We start from the raw sequence: 17,502 nt of genomic DNA, 5'->3' as shown, positions 1-17,502 counted from the left end.
TGCCGGAGTGCGGGGAGGAGGAGCGAAGAGGAGGAGGAGCGGGTGGCGGATCCCGGCGACGGGGGGGGGCGGTGGCGGCGAAGGAGGCCGGCAGAGTGACGTCACGCGGGCTCCCTCCTCGGCCGCCTCGAAGGGGCGGCGATTGAGCGGCGGCAGGAGCAGCAGCAGCGGCGGCAGGAGCGTCCAGGGAGATCGAGAGGTGCCGGCGGGCGCGCTGCAGATCGGAAGGGCTCTTGGTCCCCCCCCGTCGCTCCTCGCTCCTGAGCCTCCGGGCCGGGGATTGTGGGGGTGTCCCCCCCCTCTGCTCGGCCGCCTCCGCCGACCTTCACCCTCCGACAGCACTCTTCCCCGCGCCCATTGACCACATGAGGTTTTTCAGGTTGACCTTCAAGTGCTTCGTGGATTGTTTCTGAGTCCCCCGGAAAGCCCTCCCGAGTCGAGCCCCCCCCGTCCCAGCGAGACCTTCCCTCCCGGCCAAATCCCCCCTCCCTCTCCGCCTCGTCCAGTTCGCCCTTTTCCGAGAGAGAGGGGGGTCCTCCTCCCCCCCCCCCGCGCCCCTCTCTTCCACCCGCCTCCGGGCACCGGCCCGATCCGCCTGGAGGGGGGCGGCCGAGAATCGGGGGTCCCCCCCGGCGACATGGCCAAGGGGGCTTCGTCGGACAGCAGCAGCAGCAACGGCGGCGGCGGCATCTACAGCGTCTCGGTGGAACAACAAGACAAAAAGACGGGGCGCCCGCCCGCCATGTGCCAGGGGGCCCCCGCGGCGGGCAAAGGGGAGGCCGTGGACCACCCCGGACCGGCCTTGGCCTTGCCGCCCCCCGAGAGGGAGACATGGACTCGGCAGATGGATTTCATCATGTCCTGCGTGGGCTTCGCCGTGGGACTCGGCAACGTGTGGCGCTTCCCCTACCTCTGCTACAAGAACGGGGGAGGTGAGCAGGCTGCGGGCACGTGGGAAAGGGGATGAGCGCGCGCCCGGGGGGTGGGGTGGGGGTCGGCAGGAAGGCACCGCTCGGCGAGGAGGGGGCGATCGGGGTGGGAGGGGGATAGGGGCCATGCCCCGGCCAGTAGAGGCATCAATGGACTGTCAGAGACGCGTGAGTGGCAGGTGGGATGTGTCAGAGAGACTTGGGGGGGAAGGAGGGATGACAGGCGCGAGAGGGCTGCCCTTTCTTCTTGTAGGCGAGATCCAAGGTCCAGCGGGTGTCTGCCCAGCAGGAGGGAGCCTGCCAAAGCATTTCGCCTTGACACAGGGACGGGAAATCTCTCCAGCATCCCCTCCTTTGGCCTGCTGGTAAGAGTCTTAAACGACAGGGCAGCCCTTGTTCCGTTGAGGGGGACCTGCCGCTCTTCTTGCTTGCAAAAGTGGAGAGAGAGAAAAAAGGGAGCACTGCTCGAAGATAAAAGGCCATGGGACTTGTTTTCTACAAGAATCAGGGCATTTCAGCACTCAGCCAGAGAACCTGAGTTACAAAATGTGGGCCAAAAGCTTCAGAATCTGTGTAAAGAACTTGCCTCTGAACATGTAGGAAATATAGCAGTAACTACAACTGGCCCCATATGCATGTGAAAGCAAGACAACAAACCAGATGGTATGTTGTGTGTGATTCCTGGGCAATGCTGGCCGCCCGAGCTCACATTTGAGAAATGAGACATGGAAGTCATGAGGTTACTGAGGGAATTTTGCCAGCTGACAATCCCAAAGGCAGCAAAGGTGAATTCCAGAGGTGAGGTAACAGAAAGAAAGAGGAAGGTATTTTACATTGTCCTGTGAAAAGGCAGGGTGTAGGAATCTGTATTACAGAAGCCTGAGTTTTGAGGACTCTTCCAGCAAAGGGAGATTGAGGAAGTGATTTCTGTTTAGAAAATCCACAGAAGATGATACAGAAGCGGAGGGGGGGCACACCCCCACAGATGATACAGAATGAGATATCTGTCTACCTGGACCAGAATCCGAATATGGGAGATGCAGCTGCAAAGAGATTCAGGAGGCAGAATTCTGCCACACCTGGAAAAGTGTGGGGCCGGGGGGATGCTTCAGGGCACCACGCTCTCCTAAGTGGTGTCATTACTCCACACATCTGTTCTCTTGACAAAGTGCAAAGTGCAACTTCCACCTTGCAGAAGGGAATGCCAGTTGTGTGGGACAGCTGTTTCACCCCTTCCTTGCAAAGAACACCAGGAATTGTGGACTAAGCCATAAGTGATTAGTATGAACAGGTGAGGCCCAGCCTAGGGGTGCTGCCACAAGGGGGCAGCACTGCTTGGTGGTGGGAGGACGGAAAAGTCAGTAGATTCATGTTTGGTACCCAGGACGATCGTGGCACCCCACCCACCTCCGTGGTTGTGCCCTTCCTTGTCTGCTACACCAGTCTGTGCCATCCAGAGCCATCCAGCTGAGAACAGCTCGTAACTGAGATGAGGAATTTGTTTGCCCATCCCAGCACCCTCAGCGGTTTCACTGAAATGTGAGCCTGTGGCTGCACAGACCTCTTGTGTCCTGAGTTCACCTAAGATATTTCTGTACCTGTTTGTGAAAAACCCCAAATATGGCACTTTATAATACATACAAACATACGCACCACCCATTGATAGAAAGGAGAGGCCGCGGAGTTTTTGTGGCACAAGGGCTGTTGAACAGGACAGGAGGAATGTAAAGGCAGAGCTGTTTTCAGACTCTCCTGCTGCCCTTTTTTGTAGCTGGAGGCATCTCTAGACCGTACCTGGCACTTTTTTTGAAGGTGTCCCAAATTTCATGTCCCACTGTGCCTCCAAGTAGGAGAGCCTCGGTCTGCAATTGTGAGGCAAACTACATGTTAGAGGAGAAATGTAGGGTGACTGTTACGTAAGGATGATGTCAGGGCTACAGGTGGGCATGTGTGAGGGGAACTGGCTGGCAGGAGGTGGCCCTTTGGCTTTCTTTCCCTGCTGATTCTCTGTTTCAACTCATGCCTCCCCTTGTTATTTTTTAAAGTCCTGGTTTCTGTCCCATAAGCTTTGACTGGAAAATGAGCTTGGGAGTGGGTGGATTTAGAAGGAGGGTTGTTTTTTTTTAAAAGAAGGACAGATAAAAGGATGGGTTAAACACTCTTTTCTCCCACCCTCCAGTTCTCTCTCAATGATAACCTGTTTTCACAATGCCCATTACTCTGGAAAATATAATTAAGAATACAGTACTTGTTTCTTGAGATAATTTCTAGCTTGGTGCTTTGCATTTGGCAAAGTATGGGGTGAGGGAGAGAGACTTATTTGTTTGTTTACTACCTTTACAGCTTACTTTCTCCTCCCCAAATTTTATCCTCAGATCAGCCCTGTGAGGTAGGTCAGGCTGAGAGATGATAACTGCCCCAAGGTCACCCAGTGAGCCTTGTGATTAAATGGGGATTTGGACCAGAGACTCCCCAAACCTCCTCTCCTCCTCACAGACACTAGTTCTCCAAAACAGTCATGCTCTTGGGCCTAGGAAACAAGATTTATGGCAGCCTTCTGCCAATGTGTTGTCTTGGAGATGCGTTGGACTGCAACTCCCATCAGTCTCAGCTGTTGGCATGCCTGTTGGTCAGAGAGGATGAGAACTATAGCCTGAAAAACCTTGGAGGGTACAGGAGTCCAATGTATCCATGAAACAAACATCCCTTGACATGAGTCCAAGGGTGTACTTGATACAACGACTGCTGCCTGGATCTGCAGAGAGCCTGAAGAGCTCTCTCTTGCTCTCTCTCTCTCTCTCTCTGTCTCTCCAGCAGACTGATTTCTACTCATTAAAAGTCAACAGAGCACCCAACGGTCATCCCGCTGACCATAGTTGGCACCAAACGTTTTGTGATCGGTCGCCGTTTAAACCAGTGGAATGGAGGGGGGTGGGGTGGGGAGGATATAAAAAGGAGAAAACCAGTGGGAAGTGAGGGAGTAGCTTGTTTCCATCCAGGTGTCATTATCCGGCACAGGTTTGTGCTTGAATGTGTTGTTTCCAAATAACAAGCCTGCCCCAAGGAAGTAGGGAAAAGGAAGCTTCGCGCCACTAGAGCTTAAGCAGAGCACCGAGACCTATTGCCGAAACAGGGGGTCAAGGCTGAAGCAGAAAAAACCAGCAGTGGTGGCTGAAGTAGACGGCTAAGTGCAAGCAACCTTGCCATCACCTGCTTTTGTGCGTGTGGTGCAGTGTGCGTGTGTGTGTGTGTGTGTCTGTCTGGATCGTGCTTGGCCCTCATGCTCTCACTGTCTCTCCATTCTTGATTCAGGGCCAGCTGACTGCATAGGCTGAGGCCAAGTTTGCCATCTCATTCTCCCTTAGGATCACATGGTTTTCTCCTTATATGCCTTTTGAAGGAGAGAAAAGAAGAACAGCCAGAACTCACCCTGCAAGGGGAGGGTTCTCTCATGGTCACGACGGGGATGATGTGACTTGCATCAGGTCACTCTCTCTATATATATATGTAGTTTGTATATACAGTATATGTGTGTGAGAAAGAGTGACCTGATGCAAGTCATATACTGTATATATATATATATGCTGGCTAGCTCTCTGGTAAAATGACTGGGCCCAGCTGACACTTCTGTGTACATTTCCCCCTGCCAAGTGCTCTCTGTGGCATTTAAAGAAAGTCATCAGAGCTCTGGGCTTCAGCTGCACAAACCTGGAAGCACATCCTCACTCAAAGAGGTGAAATTTACTTGATGACCTTGGGTTAGTCCTAGTCATTTAGCATGATCAACCTCACAGGATTGTTTTGAAAATTTAAGTGGCAGTAGCAGGGGGTAACCGTGTATGCCATTCTAAGTTCATCAGAGGAAGGGTGGGTATATAGGAAATATGAATATCGCTCATTGAAAATGCAAGGTAACATGACTGCCCTGATAGGCCTGGCTAGAGACAGTGTTATCAATTCATCCTCCCACCGGGGGTGGCGCCTTTTCATTTGTCTCAGATTTTACTGGAGACTAAACATTTTTGAATAAAATTTGCTGTTCTTTATTAAGATTATGTATAAAGATGAGGAGGTACAGCTTATGGTTAGATGGATTTCTCCAGAAAGTCCAAACTTATTCCTGCATAATTAGGATCTGTCTCCCATTTGATATGGCGGTGCTGGTGTTTAATTTAGGCATCATCAAGAGATTTGGGACTCTGTTTTCCCTTTTTAAGAGAGAGAGAGAGAGAGAGAAAATGCATTCAGTCTCAGTCAAGAGGCCATATTAATGGAATCATGCAGCCCCTAGCTGTTTTACGCAGGCACATTCTGGGTGAGATGAATTATTCCCCCTTTCCACCAGAAAGATCTGGGATCTGTCCGTCCTGAGTGTTATGACACGACTTGTATATCTTGTTATGCTAATAAAGCCTCATTAAATGGACTAAAGTGGAGCTAACACCCAAGGGATTGCCAAACTTTAAATTTGGCACGCTACCTAAAGACAGTGTGGGTTTATTCATGGGAATGAAGATGGCATATGACTTATGCCATCAGAGGGCAAGATGTTTTCTGGTTATCCTCCTTGGCCCTGAGAAAATAATTTGCTTTGCTAGGCTAGCAAAGGAGGGAAGGCGGGGAGAGAGGGAGACGGCCAACAGATCTTTCTTGACTCTCAGCCCTGGCAGGGCAAGAGTTTAAAGTGCTCCAATTATATTTTGAAGCTTATAGGAGTGCAGGGACATGATCCAGGCAGTCAAAGGACCTGGATGGTGCAAGATTTAGATAGGAAGCTCTATGGCGAGGGGATCAGAAAGTTTGATAATGGGGTCAATCCTGGCCTGTAGTGATTGGGGCTGAAAAAGGATGCAAAGAGGCATTCCTTGGGCAACCTGATTAGTCTGCCAGGATTTTACCCCAACTTGGCTGCACCTTCTTGGGAAAACAGCTTGCAGTCAGTGGGGTGGGAGCTGTTAGATTGTGCTGAGGCTCCCACCCCCTTGGAGTAAAAATGACACAGGGAACCTGCCCTGTTTTAATTTGCAGCCGGTCAACAAAATCTTTGTCTATATAAAAGCCACAGAAGAGTGTAGACCCGTGCCACAGCTTGTGGAAGCTAATTCCAAGGTGCCAATACATGGCTGGATAGGCATGTCACTCAGCTGCTTACAGGGAGATGCCTTGTGTCTGAATTACCGTGCGATACAAGCACTCCGTTTGCACCACTCCATTTGGCTCATTCAGATGTGGCAAAGAAGAGAGCTGACTTTTTTTTCCCAGTCAGAAAGCAACAGAGCTGCATGTCTGAGCCCACGGTGAGTGCCAGAAATAGGAGAAGAATCTGCAGTGAGTCTGTCACAAGGGCCTGATGACATCCAAAGGAATGGGTGACTAAGTCTCTTTCCCACTCCGTACTCCAAAAGGCAAAGCGCCGCCAGTCCAATTTGAGAACAACTTCTCTTCCCTGGATAAGACAGCAAAAGATGTCGCAGGTTTCCCTCTCAGGTGTGAATGCAGCCTATGCATGCATGCATGCATGCAGCCTATGTATGTGTGTGTGTGTGTGTGTGTGTGTGTATAGAGCTTATAGATCACCCAACTTAGTGGAACACTAAGTTATTAATCAAAGCATACAATCAGTTAAAATAATAAATAACAAAAAGCATAATACGACAAACTAAACAGCAGCCTAAGATTGACACCTGATAATGTAAATCAAACCAATTTACATGAAACATAACATAATAAAATGAACATTAGTAGAATAAAATAATAATAGCCCTTAGAACTGCAGAGCCACAAGAGACCCTATGGATCGTTGAATCCAGCCTCTGTCAAGGAGGCTCAGTGGGGAACTGAACTCCCAAACTCTGGCTCCATTGCTGGATACCTCAACCACTTACAATGACCATGGTTACACATATAATGCAGTAGGGAAATCTCTTCTGAAGCATATTCTTCTCTTCATACCTCTCCCTCCCTCTTTTTCCTCAGTATGAATTCCCTCTCATTTATAGAGTTGTCCAGGGCATCTCTTGGTGAAGTTAAAAAATGATGACCAAAAAAACTCGAAAGCCCTGTGGCACCTTAAATGCAAAAAAAAATTTCTTTATTACATAAGCCTGGGTGGCAGTCCTGATTTGGCAGTCCTGATTTTTTGACAACAACTTCCTGTAATTCTTGACCATTGGTCACACTGCTGGCTGTGCATCTGCCCCTTGAAGACTGAGATGCTTGGAGGGTGGGAAAAGGTAGAGAACCTTTGGCATGAGCGTTTGTGGTCTGCCGCCCACTCCACCCGAGAGATGAAATACTATCCCTGACTGATAGTAGACATGGTTGTCAGGACTGAGGTAGACCGTGAGGTCACGGGGAAATTCAACTTCATTGCTTCACAGTGACAAAACGTTAACACCGGCCATTCACAAAAATCATTCTTGTGGATAATACAAACATCGCAGCACTAGGCAACCTACGATCTCAGGTTGCCCCCATGCAAACAGTTGTTTCTTTGGTGATAATTCTGAGAGCTCAGGATTTGATTTCAACCTTTCTCCCCACTAATTCCTGCCTTGAAGGGATGGATTAGAAATAATCATTACCCAATCTAATAAGTTAAGGCAACATTTAACACTTCAAAAGTATATTCGTTCTATAACTTTTTAACGGCCGTGACTTTCTTCAAAGAATGTGTTGAACTGTAGTGGGAAGAGGAAGCCGAGAATCAAATTAGAGAGCATTAGGTCCACATCATATAAATGCGGTTCGTTCTTTCGGAGGGAGGGAAGGGAGAACAACTCTTTAACTAGCTGACACCACTCCTTTTAGAACAAGCATGCACATTATAGAAACAATCATTTAAACAGAAAGAGAAAAGGAGCACCAAGGATTAAACCTAGTTAGAAGCCACAGTTTCTTTTCTAGAAGCACTTCTCCCTAATCCTGGCGATGTGGTGTCAATTACAGTTATTTATTCTGTGCAGTGATTAATATTCTCAGGTGCACCCATCTTCATATATTTCAATGCAATTGCTTCTGACTTTGAGCCTGAGCTGGGATTTTAATGTAAGATAATGGATCACAGTCATAGCAGGAAAGACAGCCAGACGAGAACAGCCCGATCTGATCCATCAGGCACGATCTTGCTCTTGTCCTGCTCCTACTTGTTTTTCTGAAGTTTTCTGTCACAGGACAAAGATACTCTGGACCTTTAAAAACTGATCCAAGGACGGTTAGCCTTGATTTAGGCTTAATTTTTAAGGAGACGGTAAATGTGAGCCTAGGCTATACTGCTCCCATACTACAGGAGGGTGCTTGTGGTTGAAAGTTTCTTCATTTAAAAAAAGGAAAATCTTGTCTTATGAAAATAGAGTCTGTTGGAAAGAAAGCTAGGCTAGAACGATTCCTCTGCTGGTTTTCTGTGTGGGAAGATTTAATAAGAAGTTGCATTCAGTCATGGGAGCCTACACCTACAGCCTGAAATGGTACAGCTCAGATACAGGTTTATCACCTCTGTGTGCATGAGGCTTCAGATAAAACCCTGCATGCATGTGGGCACACACAAGCACATGCACAGGCACATGTACAAATAGAGAGAGCCCCTCCCCCATGCTCCTATGTAGTCCTCCAAGTAAAATCCAAATACTCCCCGTGCCAAGGCCATATTTCTGCTACCTATAACGCCAGTGTGTACACCTTGAAATGCTTCTATTCCCTGGGACACAAACACCTTCTCCAGGACCCAAAGATGAATGGGTTCCCCAATCATTGCCCTGTTAATCTCCATGGGAAAGATCTTACGTCCCCAAGATTATCCTCTTAGCCAGGGATTTGCAGGAAGAGAGCAGAGCCTGGGCCTTCCCCTAGTCCAAGCATCTGTGACATAAATAGCATCTCCTGGGGTGTTTCACACTGAGACTCACGTGCGCTGCAAACACACAGGACTGGACTGCCGGTCACAGCTAAGGGGCTAGCATGCTGGTTGCACATAGTGGGGACAGGAAAGCTGGGGGCTGTTTGGGAAAGTGGTAGGGAAGAGGAGCAGGACTAAGGAGCACCAGCAGAATTTCAGCTTCCGTGCCCAACATGGAGAATGTCAAGAGATGCCTTGGAACTATAGCTGATGTGAGATATAAGACGAGGCATGATTCACAGACAGCTGAGATGGAAGTTATGTATTCTGTTTTCTGCCTGTTCTCTTTTCCGCTCTATAGCAGTTATCTCAAGAACTTGTGTTTCCCCGTCCCTGCATTGCAGTCAATTTCTTTTTAACATACATCCTTTTGCCTTATCAGCAGACTACCTCCAGGTAGAGTTGCGAGGAGTTAGTTCAGCTAGTGATTTGGAGTGGGTTGTTAGGAGAGACATGCTCTTTGTGTACACTGCAATTCCATGCAATCACAGAACACCACAGGCATATTTTCTGCAATGATGGATCTCGGCTTTCTTTATACAGAGCTCTAGAGAGATTCTCACCCCCATGGGACCAAAGAATATACTTCATGGCCTGCTGGCAATCCTTGGGGACATCCCAGAAGGTCGGAGGGTGGCTGCACAAAAAATTCCACAGGGTTTGATTTCAGTGTCCTGTGCAGACTCTTGTGTTGAAACAAGCAGAAGCAGAATTAATGCAATATTAAGAGAAATTGTGCAAATATACGCACACATAACATAGCCTGGAGCCATAGGGAGAGGCTTGGGGTGGGGAGGGGCTGGGATAAAAGTAGGATGGAACTGTTGTTTACTTTGTGCTGTTCACCTGGCCACAGGTGTGTTCCTCATCCCTTACCTTCTTATTGCCCTCCTTGGCGGGATTCCCATCTTCTTCTTGGAAATTTCCTTGGGGCAGTTTATGAAGGCTGGGAGCATCAATGTATGGAACATTGCACCACTTTTCAAAGGTAAGTGATTTCCCCTCTTCGGGACTGCCAGTTCTTTCTCTTCCAAGTAACAAGTTCCTCGTTGTTGGGGAAGTATGAGCCGCTCTTCCAACCCTCTCACCACCACCACCACTACAAAGATGACTTTGTTGGGGCTTACCGAGTGATGGCAAAAAGCATTAATCTGAACTGGTTCTGCAAACTGCCATTTTAATTTCCTGGAATGCCATGTGGGAAATTAATTTGGCACTTTAACCTGGATGTCCAATGCTATTCAGAGCACTGTGCTGGCATTTTAAAATGCATGGCCCAAAGCAGGTTTCAGTAAAGGGCCCTGATGACTCATTGACACGCTGGCAATTGCCCAAGGATGTCAGGTGGTAATCCTGGCTCTGCTGGAGATTCTTGTTAACATTGCCCTATATGAGCACGTGTGAATCAGGGTGAATAGTGGTGCTAAAAATGTCTTCGGCATGAATGCAACTGCCATTGTCCCTCACCGTTAGCTAGGGAGTTGCAGTCCAGCAAAATCTTGAGGGCCATGTTGTCCCCACCCCTAATGCTAAAAGGCAAAGAGAAAAATGACACAGAGAGGTTGTTGTCCACCAGCAGTGGTTCAGTCTGAGCACGTCTTCTGCCATCACTGAACCTGCCCCGTGTGGGGGGACGTGGTCCACAGTTTGAACATTCATGCTGTAGAATGTCCCCTGGCCTTCTAACCAAGCTGGCCTTGCTTCTCAGGACTGGAGACAGGTTAGACCCCACTTACTTCTGTTGCTACTACAGTACTTAGCATTTAGTTAGCAACCACAGTGCAGGGTGCTGTACAAAACATAGTTCTGACCAAGTCCCTACAATCTCCGTTAGGCATTACATGAGGAAAAAGAGAGGTCAGAAACTAGCAAATATTACCATTATTAGGATTCACCTCAAAAAAGTTAACTGTTTTGGACTACAACGTCCAGAATTCCTCAAGCCATTCAGTGGACTTGGGGAATAAATAAGCAGAGACAACCATGGAGGAGGGGGATAAAAAAGGGAGGCATGAGTGTTGTGAAGTACAGAGAGGACGAGCCTAAATACACGTACCATGACTCTTCAGAAATATATACATCTGGTGTTTGTTGCAGAGTTCAACTTCCTGAGCCCCCTCAGCTTTGAAATGAAAGAGTTATAGGATGGAGCAGTCGTGTTAGTCAGTAGCAGCCAGAACAATTTTTATTTGGCTTGAGCTCTTGCTGATTGCCTCTGACAAAGGGAGACAGTTCAGGCACCAAAAGCAAGCAAATAATAACATTGTCAGGCCTTTAGGTGCTGCAAGACTCTGTGGTGTTTCAGATTTTTAAAAAAGAAAGAAAATGTGTAGCCCTTGTAACAATGAAGATCTCCTTGAGTGGACAAAGGACGGTGAAACCTCAAAGCTATGTAGATGATGGAATAGAAAGTTCAGTGGAGGGTGATGGCACTTCACTTTTTGGATTATTCTTAAATCCTTCACATAAATCATGGAAACAAATTATAAAGTATTCTATCAATTTTCATAATTTATACAAATTACAGAATCTGCATTTGCTTAGTGCAGAATGTTAACTTCTTCAGATGTTGCTTGAGTAAAGGACATGCATGGCCATTTCTAGATATGTCATTCAGTGGGGTCGTGTGGATCATAGACAGTATCTATGGGGTGTTTTTTTTGGGGGGGGGGAAGAGTACATCCTTCCCTCTGACCTATTTCCTCTCCTATAACTTCTTGGAACAGGACTGGGATTTGCCTCCATGGTGATTGTCTTCTACTGCAACACCTACTACATCATGGTGCTTGCCTGGGGTTTCTACTACCTGGTGAAGTCTTTCACAGCCACCCTGCCCTGGGCAACCTGCGGGAACCCTTGGAATTCTCTCGAGTGCGTGGAGATCTTCCGCCATGAAGACTGCGCCAATGGCACTGCCGCAGGCAACCTGACCTGTGATGAACTGTCAGACAAGCGGTCACCGGTCATTGAATTCTGGGAGTGAGTCTTGATATATTGCCGTCCTGTTCCCTTCTAGTCATCTCACCCTCCTGGGCTGGGCTAGGTGCTGTCTAGGCCAGCCTAAGCCAACCCACTGATCCTTGTCCCTTCCCTTGCCCACTCCCACCACTGCTCAAGATCTCCCTCTCCCTGCTTTCAGAAACAAGGTTTTGCATCTGTCAGGAGGCCTGGAGTTTCCTGGGGAAATCAACTGGGAAGTGACCCTTTGCCTCATCACATGCTGGGTCCTAGTCTACTTCTGCGTCTGGAAGGGCGTCAAGTCCACAGGAAAGGTAGGAGATTTTGGGAGGCAACTGGCCTTAAGTGGGAGGGGGCTGTTAGTATTTGAGGGAGAAATTATGAGTGAATTTTAGCCAAGGTCACACAGGATACCAGGAGGATTACCAATTCCTTTCTCTCAGAGTATTCACAGAGTCCTGGACATTGCCTGTTTCTGGGAACCCATTGCTAACGTCTCGGTTTCTCAGTGACCTGCTGGGATGTTTCTCATACCTGTGCAGGTGCTGCTGGTGCTTGAAGGATGCATGGAGAGTGTGTGTGTTTTGTTTTGTTTTTTGGGGTTTTTTTTTGTTTGTTTTTTGTACATGTATCTATGAGGAGCAAAAGGAAGCATCCATGATTCTCCTCCCAAGTTTTTTTTTTCTTGCAACAACCCTGTGAAATAAGTTAGGCAGCAAGACAGTGAGTGATCCAAGGCGCTCCTGTAAATTGTATGGCTGTGTGGTGACAGATGCTCACTGGAAGGACAGATCCTGAAGCTGAGGCTCCAATACTTTGGCCATCTCATGAGAAGAGAGGACTCCCTGGAAAAGACCTTAATGTTGGGAAAGTGTGAAGGCAGGAGGAGAAGGGGATGACAGAGGACGAGATGGTTGGACAATGTCACCGAAGCAACCAACATGAACCTGACCCAACTCCAGGAGGCAGTGGAAGATAGGAGGGCCTGGCGTGCTCTGGTCCATGGGGTCACGAAGAGTCGGACATGACTAAACGAACGAACGAACATGGTGATTCAAATCCAGTCTCCTCCTCCTAGTCTAGTGTTGGGAACACTACACAGCACTAGTTCTCAAGACTGACACAGAGGAAAATGCATTTAAAAAGAGAAGCATAGACGAAGAGAATGTGTGTGGGGTGAAGAATGTGTGCCCAGCTCAGCAGAAGTTCTTCAGAGGTCTTGAGAGGAACAGATCTCAAGACAGATCTCAGAAGTCAAGGCAACAGGGAGTAATGTCTTAGCTGACATCCATAAAGGTGGTGGTGAACACAAGAGTGGCACCATTGCATAGTTGGCATTGGTGGTGCCAGTGTTGTAAATATGCAACCTTTGACCCCACACCTACCCCTTTGTCATGTGTATATACTAAGGGGTGTGAGCAGCATCCTTGCAGTGTCAGCGCTGACAGCTTCAAGCCCACCTACCCTTGGCCTTTGGAGAAGGTCAGAACTGATGGTGAGTTGCCCAGGTACCCTCAAAATCTGCAGCTGTGGCTCAGGCTGAATGTGGGGGAAGAAGACAGTTTCTGAAGTGTAGAGATCTCAAACTATTTAATGGTTAACGTTGCTACTTTAAATTGCCCAGAAGCAAATGGGGGAATCAAGCGGTTCCCCTTGGGATCAATGTTTTTCCAGTCTTGCCCAAGTGGACTAGTTAACGCGCACTGATACTGTCAGAATACATGGGAAAGACAGAATCTTAGAAGAAAAAGCAAAAGGGTGAGCAAAAGGGCAGAGCAGAACCACGACATAGTGGTGTCTGAGGCAGATAATTTAAAAAAAAAATGATGTCCCTTCCCACATTCAAAAGGGGAATAATCTGCTGGGGTTTCCCCTGCATTGTTCCCATTGACATGAGCATAGGAGGGCTTTGGAGTTTGAAATGATACATGACAGCAGCAGACGTAATTAGATCTTTCCAAATCTATGTAAAAAAAAGAGGACAGTGAGATACGCAGTAGGACCTAGGAGCAGGCAGTGAGGGAGGGGGCAGTGAGCACACCCCATATCTTATATTTTGCCCTAAAAACAGCTGTTGTTTTTTTCTTCTCCTAATGGGTTGCTAGGATCAAAACACAGATGGATTACAACGGTTTAGGGGCAAAAAAAATTTTTTTTAGAAGGAAAAGATTTGGCTCCTTGCTCCCACCTGGCCATACTGAGCTTCAGTTCACACACTGCCCCATTATCCACTGTCAGTATAGATATGGCAGAAGAGCTGGTTTTAATACACAGGATTTACACGACGAACCCCCCTCCCCGTAGGTTGTAGCCTGTGAGTCAGACCTACCTCCTAGTCTTAGCTAAGATCAACCTTCAGAGATGGAGGCCTTGTATTGCTTAACAAAGTTACCTCCTCCGCAAAAGATTTGTAAGTTCTATAGCACCGGCACAGACGGACAGACTCAAAATTCCTGTTAGTTGCAGCCCTTTTCCTCTTTTCTCTTTCAACAAAAATATTCCTAAAGTAGCCATCATATCTTGTGTGAAGCAAATATAAAAGGTCTTGCTGAGATGAAACAACCAAGGAATTCGGGGTGGGGTGGGGAAATGCCTCCTATAAGATTAGCCAGAATCCTCTGTAGAGAAGCAGGATGGGTGCTTTCCTCACATTTTGACCATGTCCCGCAGGAAACATTAATTCAGCTTGCTAGTTAAGACTGTATCATGTGTATCACCTGCCTTTCAGCCCAGTGTGATGGCCTGTTTGGATTCTTCAGTTGTTGAAGTAGTTTCCCACACAGGACAGACTGATTCCTCTGGAAATGTCATTTGAAGCAGGTTCTTGCCCGTGAAGAATGCAAGGAGTTTCAACAAAGTTACTAAAATCTCTTAGGAGGAGTTCAGTACTGTCTCTGCCCTTCAACCTGTTCTGCATCGTCAAAGAGCAGAGTGGAAGTGAGAAGGTGTGGAAGTGCCTTACGCTCAGTATTGTGTCCTCTGACTAATATCAGATCACCACATATTTGTTTTTTTTTTAAAAAAAAACACCTTTGGGGGCCAGCAAGGAGGCAAAGGACTTTTACTTTTCAGCCCTCTAAGGTCCTCATAAATGGAGATGCCAGGGATTGGACTTGAGACCTAAACAGGCCAAAGGCAATCTCTGAATCATTCCCTTCTGTGTGTAAAAGGGGCTTCTTTTTCCAAACTGTTTGCCTATAAATAATTCTTCTTTTTCTCCCCTCCCTCCTTCCCCCTTGTTACACAGAGAAACACATGTTCCTTCCCCCCTTCTCTGTTTCCTTTGCATTGCAAATGCATTTGAAATCCCACCTGTCAGCAAAGTTCCACGCCTGAGAGAGCCTGACATTTCTCACCAGACGGCAGCTGGAGGTGGGGGGGGCAGTAGCCTTGGAGCCCGACCGCACACAAGCACACACGTGGCTTGGCCACCCACACTTGTCCACTTGTGTTCACGTGGCCTGGGTGAAGAGAGGCTGCCAAGAGCAGGCTGCTTGACTGCCATTTAGTTGTCTAGCCAGGTCTGTGATCTCCCCACAGAAGCAGGCGCCCTGAGGCTCCCAGGTTTTCAGGATGAGGCCAAAAGTGAAAGGAAAGCAGTCGGAGTCAGCCACAAGCCCTGACGCCTTTAAGTGTCTCTTTCAGTGCCAGAGAGTTGTTACAAGAAATGACACCTAAGCACTTCTTCAGGGGAGAAAATATTGATCCACCTGTGGGCTCATTAATTCATCGGAAGGAAGCGAGATGAAAGCCAGCTCCCTGAAGTTTTTATATGTATATCGATAACAATATCTACAGCATTTTCCTGAGCGACAGTAATCCTGATCTCATTCAGGGCAGGACCAACCCCTGAGATCACAAATTTTTATGGCTGCCACATCAGCATCTCCGAGAGAGTGTTAGTAGCTTTAAAAACTCCCTGATGCAGCAGGAGATGAGTCAGGTTTTTTCCCTCCATTTTAATGGGGAGGACTCCAGGTGTGCCACACATCGGGTGGGGACAAGAAGCAGGGCCGGGGGGGGTGTCGTGGGACCTGCCTAACTTTGGCTGTGGAGCCTAAGGGAGCCATGGTTCCCTCCTTTTCTCCTCCTCTCAGGACCTGTATGATTCGGGACACCTGGGTTCTCACAGCCTACATATGTGGCGAGAGGGGAATAGTTAAGGCCAGGGCTAGCTGCATCAGGCAGAAGTGCCCATTCCTGGCCCTGAAGTCATGGTTCATTGTATCCTAGGCCAGCTACAAGCAAGAAATTAATCCTTAAGTTTCCTTCCCCCCTCAGTAAAACAAAACAAAACCTGTTAATAAGTTAAATAACAATTTACTGCCCTTTTGTGACATGCTAGATCCACTTCCGTGCTCAGCCACTTCGCTCTGCCAAACAGCAGGACTGGCCCTGCTTTCTCCAACCCACCGCTTGCACTCTATGACCCCTCTGCCCATCATCCACTCGGCTCTCAGGGGGCAGTGGCAGGTCTCGTGCAGGTCCTGGAGAAGCCTGTGTTGCTGTAGATGGTTTGCATTTCTTTAGTTTCTGCATGTTTTCTTCTCTAGACATTTTGATTGCCCCCCCCAATTGCTGAAACGACACTGTGCAAGACCCCCTGCCTATCTCACCAGCAGCACCCTATTAGGTTACTGCATTTTTTTGGGGGGGGGGGAAGCGGGTTTAAACTTTTTTTATGTTGGGAACACTTTCCACTTTATTGTGTGGGCGAAGTATATGTATGCTGGAATCCACAGTGTTGCAGAGCATTCTGGGACATATTCTAGGGAGCGTTTCTTCAGAAAAAGGGGGAAAAAAGCTCAGGAAACCTTTCCCTGTCCGATAAAGAGAGAGGGAAATATACCCAACACCTCTTTTGGTTCCACATGTCAGGGAAGATCAACAGCAGTGGGCCAAAATCTTATTCAGAGGAGCTGGTCAAACGTCTTCTTGTTAAAAGAAACCCCGACAAGCTTCTGAGGAACCCCAAAGCACTCTAAGATACATTGGCCAAAATCCTGTTGTGCAACTATGCAAAAGGCCTCAAGTTAAGAAATCTCCATAGATATCATTGCATATTGGGTTGCACAACTCTATAGGCAGCAGATAATGCCCATGGAGATTTCTTAACGTGACACAGAGAGTGATCAGAGGAGCAGGTTCACTTTGGGTGCTCTTTGGTTTGCCGTATTTTCCAGTGACCATGGTGAGAGCAATCCATCCTTTCAAGAGCTGTTCTGCTCCGCTCTGGCACAGTGCTAGGGCTGCAGCTTACTTGGTGTGATGGGACGCAACTCCTGATTATCCCATTCGGTGGTATGTTTGCTTGCTCAATTTGCTCCCAAATAGAGCTGTGGGTGACATTCTCTTTGATGACAACCCTGTAGTGTATGCAGTAGGTTGTGATGGTAGAAAGAATAGCAGAGAAATCCTCTCCTCTGTTTTCCTCTTCTCACAATTTTTTAAAAAAATATTCTCCCAAATGATGCTGGTCTATTTCAGATATAAGGAAGTATCCATGCTATGTGACTGTATTGCTGTAGCACTATGCCAGTTACTAAATTAAAAAAATAGGAAGTCACTGTGGCCGGTGGAATGACAGCTGCAACGAAAGGTGGGGGAAAAGGGCAGGAGAGAGGGGGCATCAGTAATCGAAAGGGGAAGAAATTTCAGCAATCTGGAGATGCCCCTGTCCAGAACACCAGGAGACCTCTATGGTGCAGGAGGTTTCTCTGG

General features: G+C 47.8%; 1 protein-coding gene across 1 annotated transcript in view; it reads left to right on the top strand.

Annotated features, from left to right (window-relative positions):
* The first annotated feature begins 361 nt into the window (after positions 1–361).
* Positions 362–17,502, top strand: part of SLC6A8 (solute carrier family 6 member 8) — a 41,219-nt gene continuing 24,078 nt past the window's right edge. The window contains exons 1-4 of the mRNA XM_020793078.3: positions 362–932; positions 9,680–9,811; positions 11,550–11,802; positions 11,963–12,095. Of these exons, the coding sequence (XP_020648737.3) occupies positions 638–932; positions 9,680–9,811; positions 11,550–11,802; positions 11,963–12,095 (813 nt within the window). The 5' untranslated portion in view covers positions 362–637. The remainder of the gene's footprint in view (positions 933–9,679; positions 9,812–11,549; positions 11,803–11,962; positions 12,096–17,502) is intronic.

The sequence above is a fragment of the Pogona vitticeps genome, chromosome 2 (genome assembly GCF_051106095.1).
Source record: "Pogona vitticeps strain Pit_001003342236 chromosome 2, PviZW2.1, whole genome shotgun sequence".
Taxonomy (NCBI): domain Eukaryota; kingdom Metazoa; phylum Chordata; class Lepidosauria; order Squamata; family Agamidae; genus Pogona; species Pogona vitticeps.
The sequence above is the reverse complement of the archived record's forward strand: the minus strand, read 5'-3'. Positions and strand labels throughout refer to the sequence as shown.